Raw genomic sequence first — 6701 nt, forward strand, 5'->3', positions numbered from 1 at the left:
CTCGGAACTCTGTTAATCAGCTTTGAAAGAGAAAGATTCATTCTCACTTTTTTTTAGCCCTCAGGGTTTCTTCTCAGGACATAAAGGACAATGGAAGTGAAATGTAGCTCTAAAATATGGAAGAGAGAGGGTGTAAAGTTTAAGCTACTGCCTCCTTTGATGGAAACGAGGGGAAATTTGCCGCGTCCCTTAATCTGAATTTGTGATACTGATGTACGACTCCGCGGAGAAAAACTTGTGAAATGAAGAAAAGGTCACCGTGACAGGGTTCAGGATGACTGTTCCACAATGAGCAGACATCATTTTTATTCACTGAGTCTAGTCGCCACCGATGGCGACGATGCGCAGATCAGAATGACATCACAGTTTTGAGTCCGTTCCACTTATTCCACAGTTATTAATAACCAAAATGTGACGCTGTGAGCTGGGGGGGGGGGGGGGGGGGGTGGTGTCCGCTGGGGGGCGAAACCGACGTGCACAGTGAGGAGTGAACGATTGTAAACGTGATGAGGCGATGTGTACAGTTCACCTGCGTTTCGTCCCGCACCATGATGCCCATTTCTGAACCACGTGTTGGATGAAGAAGCACTGATATTGAGACGTGCTTTTCAGACGTGAGAGGCTGTTTGGGGACAGATCAGACCACCGTGAAGCATCTCACCATCCCACAGACGCTCTGTATGGCACTGCGCCTTTTTTGCAAGCTGCACATGTTTTTATATGCCGAAATGTTTGGCGCTGAAGTCCTTGGCTCACTTCTTTATTACCTTCCCTGGCCGCAGAAGAATGTGTCACATCAAAGAGGATTTCCACAAGACGGTCCACATGTTCCGTACAAACGGGTGACAGTGTTTCATGTGCATTATGGAGAATGGGGCATGTATGAAGAGGGCAGTTTCTGCAGTAGCTGTCTCACCCTGAATCCCTTCCACCACCGGCCTTCCTTCGTTTAAAACAAGGGCCAATTACTCAGCTGGGGTGAAGCAAAACTGTTAAGGCACCAGCTTACAAAAGGTTTTTATATTTTATCTTGACCTGTTGCCAGGATTTTTTTTGTCCCGTCATGTTTGTTCTGTATGAACATTTATTGTATATTAAGATATTTGACACAGCTTATAGGGAACTTTCACAATGGATATTTTCAAATCCCTCCGGATTCAGTCGTCCGCGGTCAGGCATGCTGTCAAGACTGAACTACTTCTCTTCCCAGGAATAGATTCTTCTACACAGGACCTGACTTTTTGCAAATTTGTGTTGACGGCAACTTGGACTGATAGGAGCCTCGGAGCCTTCACATCTTCCACCGCAAACTAAAGACACACCTCTTCAGACTCTACCTCGACTACAAGACAAACAATTTGTAGCACTTTAATTGTACTTATAATGGCTCTTTTCTATAGCAAGTTGTAAATCAGCTTATTTGATGAAATTGCACTTTCTTGTTCTTTTGATTTTGTATCCTTATGGTTGAAATGCACTTATTGTAAGTCACTTTGGATAAAAGCGTCGGCTAAATGACATGTAATGTAATGTCTTTTTAGTGCGTCGGCCATTCTGCAAGCCAAATGTCAGTCTGTACTACAAGTGGTCCAAAATGCAGTTAAAATATAAAGGGAAAATACTCAAATTAGTACTATTAAAGATAATACAGATTTTCCAAATCAAGAGTTCAAATAGAAATATGAATTAATCAATGCATGTATTACTATGAACATTTTGTTTTACTTGGTCTATTGTTTGTCTTATTGCCGTACTCATAAGTCCTTTGAATTTAATACAAGTTTATGTGCAAAAGCACTTTGAAGTGCCCTTGTTTTACACAGGCGCTGTATAAAAGCTTTTAAATGCATGAAACTAACAGCACAGTCAGAAAAACGGGCCCACGCTGCCTGCAGGTGGAGCTGGAATACAACAGATCTCTGCAGGCCATCATGCACCCAGAGCCTGCTGGTTTTTCTGGGGTCATAAGGTCACTCGAAGCACTGAGACACAAATCATGTATGAGGCAAAGCAGTTGCATGAGTCATTTCATCAGTAGTGGTAATTCATGTGTTTATAAAACGTCAGCCTTGTTTATTTACTACAAATGTCGTTGTGTAAGTCTTGTTGTGTTAGATTTTTTTATTTAGCGTGTGTTCATGTTTGTGCTTAAAACTAGTTGTTCATTTCTCCCTGCTGTGTAATCGGGAATTATTTCTCCCATAGTTGATCAAAATAGTCGTATCTTCTTATTTAATAATGAAGGTTTATTCCGAGGAGGAAGTGTGGGGAAAAGCATCCCCGCAAAAAGCGCAGGACTTTGAGTCATTTCAGTTCAAATGTTTAATGTTAGTGATTATCTGACGTTAAAGTCCGGAGGACAAATTAACTACACTTCCCACAAGGCCTTGCGCTGTCAACACGGAAATGGTTTAGGTAAAACGCTCTTCCTGAAGTTATTTTTCTTAACCTGTGTATGCGGTTATATTATCTTTCCTCTTCATAAATATGGAGTGAGTCTAAACGAAATTATTATTGGTGTTTCCCAGCGGCCGCGTTAGCTGCGAGGCTCCGGACCTCGCTTCAAAAACACGCTATTTAAGAAAGTCCGCAAAAACGGCGTCGTGCGCCGCTTCTAAACTGAACGAACCTTTCGTCATTTCTGTTTTATTGCTCGACCACGAGCCGCTCGCGTGTTTTATTACTCCGCAGCCAGAATAAAGTCATTTCCGTGTTCTCGGCAGGCAGCAGATGCGGCAGGCGGGCCCCTCGTCTCCCAGCTGGCGCTCCCCCCCCGACTGCCTCCCCCTCAGGGCCCCGGGCCGCCGGGCGGAATGTGGAAGTGACCCCTCGGGGGACCCGGAGAAACGCGAAGTGAGAGCGGCGCGCGCGGTGAGTGTCCGTTGAAGAGCAGCTCGGTGCGGGGAAGCCCGACTTGTTGGTTCGGTTCGGCTCCGCGCTGCGCAGCACGACGTGTTGTCGGTGTCCAGGTAAGACGTCCAGCTCCGGGACACGTTTATTTAGGCAGTTTCTCGTTGTTTTGACGTGATTTCGATATAAATAGTCGCAGTCTGAGGAAACGAGAAGATTTTATTGCAGTTTTAGCTGGTTTCCATTGGACAAACTGAGATTGTTAAGTCATTTATTTGAAGTTACTCAGGCTTTTGTATTGATTACTAATGCTGGTATTCGTTTATTTCACTTCTTCATGTGTCTTGAACCAGGAGCTCTTTAACTTTGATTTATTGCACAGTATTTAAACCGGGTTAGATTTGACCGATTTAACGAACGACTACATTGTGACCCTGAAGTCAAAAGTAAAAAACATGACAAATATTAACCAAACTTCGCTCTGTCTTAAGGGTGGCCGTAGAATAATTCTGTTTTAATAATAAGTGTACGCTATATTTTGAATATTTTACCCTCCATCTTGCCTTCAGAAATCCATTTTCCTTCAGATAAACTGCAGCTATTATATTCATATAAACTTTCTTCAAAAGCTTCAGTGTTATGTGGCTTTAGTGAATCGAAACGCCTAACAGATTCTAAATGATAATCTAAAAAACAAAGACACACGCATAAATAAATTTCAGTGGCTAACTTTGACTTTAACTCCACACCGGCTATGGAAAAGAACCACATGCAGACTATGCTTCTTCTTTTTTAATCCGGGCATCCAGAAATCCTTCAACTTGCTCATGAAATCAGTGCTTCCTGTTCAGCGACTCGCCCGTGTTGGGTTTGAATCTGCAACAGGTCCCCTCTTCACTGTGTGTACCGTCCTGTTCTGATTCAAGCTCCTCTCCTGGGTTTAGCCCGCGCGTCTCTGCAGGATGTGGTCCGTCCTGAGCTTCTACACGTGCTACCTGCTGTGCTTGGGCCTGAGCCTGGCCTGCGTGGTGTGCGTGTGCTTGTGGAGCAGCCAGTGGCGAGGCGGCTTCGCCTGGGACGGCACGGCGCTGCAGTTCAACTGGCACCCGGTGCTGATGGTCACGGGCCTGATTGTGCTGTACGGCAATGGTGGGTGCCTCTTTTGGGCGGTCGGGGTGTGAAACGGTTTCCTTTGTGTTCCTCGCTTCTGTTTTACTTTGTGTGACAGTCGTCCTGTATCAAGATAATTAAACGTTACGGGCTTCATAGAGACCAAGCGTGTAATTAAATGCATCGTTTCGTGTCCACGGTTTTGAAAAAGAAAAAAGAGAATCCAGGCAGAAACGTCACACCTTTTCCAATAAAAATGCCATTAATTAGTCTTTGTGTGTAATGCATATACACGGGATCTCTATAGTGGACAGATGTATGTATGTCTAACAGGGCGTCCTATAGAGCCACATTCACAGAAGCTTTCAGCACTAAACGGAACAATGGCCACGTCTCAGACACGGTCCGATACAGACACAGGAGATGTGTCTTTGGGCTGAAATCAACTGAAATGTCTTCATAACACCGCTGACATCGATTTCCCGCAGGCGCTGTGTTGTACCGCGTCCCGCTGACCTGGGGTCAGAACAAACTGCCCTGGAAACTGTTGCACGCCGCCGTGATGCTCCTCGCCCTGATCCTGTCCGTCGTGGGGCTGTGCGCCGTGTTTGACTTCCACAATGCTCAAAACACTCCCAACCTCTACTCCGTGCACAGCTGGGTTGGAATCGTGGCGTCGGCTCTTTTCGCCATGCAGGTGAGCTTAAACGCGCTGTGCGCCTCGGGTGGAACGCGGTGGGCGCGTGTTTTGATCGGCCTTTAGTGTGTTCACTGCGTCCCCTGTCCTTGGTGTCCGTCCAGTGGGCGGCGGGCGCGGCCGGCTTCCTCCTGCCCTGCTCACCCCCGACGCTACGTGCCCTGCTGAAACCCGTCCACGTGTGGATGGGAGGCAGCATCCTGTGTCTCAGCATCGCTGCCTGCATCTCCGGAATCAACGAGAAACTCTTATTCGTTCTGTGAGTCACGCCACACTTTCCCTTTTTTAAAGGATTTATTGATTTTAAAATTGGCGTCTTGAATGTCTTTTCTCCACAGGAAAAATGGTGCGAATAAAACGTACGCTGATCTTCCGCCCGAGGCCTTGTTCGCAAACGTTCTGGGAGTTTTGATCGTAGCCTTCGGCCTGGTCGTCCTCAAGATTTTGTCCAACCGAGAATGGCAGCGACCGGACTCCAGACCTCCGGACCTGACTTACACGGTGAGAATATATATAACAGACCAGGTCATTTATTTGAAACATAATCATCATCCATGTCTTCTCTCTCCCACAGCCGTTGCTTCAAGAAGACAATGAGTGAATGACAATTTTTAATCGCTCAGCCAAAACTGTCACAAAATCAGTCACAATTCACTTCAACAATCCAAAAGATCTACTTTGAATGTACAAGCAGCTGTCTGAGACCTGTGCAAATTATCTAATATTAAATTATGTATAATCTGTGTCTGTTTTGAGTAAATATTTATTTGGAATTATATTTTTAAAAAAATAATCCCACCAAAAAGTTAGAGAATCTTTCAGAACATTTTTAAGGTGAAGCATAAAGCAAAAGCAACACATATTGAAAGCTGGCTTTGCTTCATAATCAGCTAAATGCCCGATTAAGTCGATGAAGTATTGCTTCTTCAATGACCGTGTGGTCTGTCGTCTGCTGTGGTGCCGCTGATCTCGTCCTCTCAAGGCTGCCTCTAGTGTTTCCCTCAATGACATAAAATGTGGCGCTGAACCTCAAACCGGACAGAGACATTCTGGTCCACCAACAGACGGGCCGTCCAGAGCTGATGCCGCAGAGCTCCATGTGGGTCTCATCTGACCTCGTCACCCAGACGGGCCTGTACGGGCACAGGACCGATGACGTCGTAGTGGGTCACCCACCCACGCGGCCCCAGCTGTCTTGAGATCCTTTAAAGTTCCTCTTGTGGAGCTTTTGGCTGATCGCTCACCTTTCTCAGGATGATGGTCATCATTGGACGTTTGATGGGTTTCGTCTATGTCTCCCCAAGAGAGGTGATGATTTCAGAGAACTTTCTTAAAGCGAGAGGACCAAACTAACCGCTCTGGGGGAGCCATAATTTTTGCATCCAACAGATATTTTTAAGTTTGTAACCGTACAAAATGAGGAACAGGGGGGTTGCAGGTGCGCCTGTAATATGTGAAAGTGAGAATATTCATTGTCACATGGAAGCAGGAAAACAAACATTTAAGTAACAATGCTAATAATCCCGATTGCAATAGCGGTAACATGGAATGGCAAAGCTGTATTTCTGTCTCTCCCCTTCAGTCCCAAATGTGCAGAAATGAAAGTGGGGAAGATGAAGAGGACTCAAGCACCACCGGTCATGATCGAGTCTCCGTTGTCTTTGGTGCAGTCTCGTTTGGGGCTGCAGAGGCTGAAAGTGAGAGTGAAGGAACACATGAACACCGCGTGACACAAAAACCGCAACAAAAGCTGTGAGTGGTACAACGTACCTTCTGAAAGACACAATAGGTGTCAGAGGACTCGCACAAAAAAAAAAAAAAAAAAAGATTTTTTTTCTGTGGTACCCAGTTGTGTCATATGATGGGAAGTGTGTGTGTGTGAGAAACACATTGTAGTGTACACAAATTGGAACATTAGCTGAATTTTGTTAGATTTGGGAGCCACAAACTTTGCAATGTTGTGTGAAATATAAAATGTCCCACAAGAGGGCAGCAGGCCGGAGTCCAATGTTCAAACACTTTTACTGCGTGTTTTGTTAAAAGT

At 45.4% G+C, this 6701-nt stretch overlaps 1 protein-coding gene across 3 annotated transcripts; it reads left to right on the forward strand.

The window, feature by feature from the left end:
• The first annotated feature begins 2330 nt into the window (after nt 1-2330).
• On the forward strand, nt 2331-5400 carry cyb561a3a (cytochrome b561 family, member A3a). Of its 3 annotated transcripts, none has more exons than XM_078087345.1 (7): nt 2331-2415; nt 2724-2871; nt 3795-3999; nt 4449-4657; nt 4762-4916; nt 4996-5158; nt 5232-5400. In XM_078087345.1, the coding sequence occupies exons 2-7, from the start codon at nt 2731-2733 to the stop codon at nt 5256-5258; spliced, it is 900 nt and encodes a 299-aa protein (XP_077943471.1). In that variant the 5' UTR covers nt 2331-2415; nt 2724-2730; the 3' UTR covers nt 5259-5400. The 3 variants fall into 3 exon arrangements, with proteins under 3 accessions (XP_077943471.1, XP_040051696.2, XP_077943472.1); XM_040195762.2 differs by having other exon boundaries at nt 2377-2415; nt 2724-2969; XM_078087346.1 differs by having other exon boundaries at nt 2395-2505; nt 2722-2871.
• Nucleotides 5401-6701: the final 1301 nt, after the last annotated feature.

The sequence above is a fragment of the Gasterosteus aculeatus genome, chromosome 13 (assembly GCF_964276395.1).
Source record: "Gasterosteus aculeatus chromosome 13, fGasAcu3.hap1.1, whole genome shotgun sequence".
Classification (NCBI taxonomy): Eukaryota; Metazoa; Chordata; class Actinopteri; order Perciformes; family Gasterosteidae; genus Gasterosteus; species Gasterosteus aculeatus.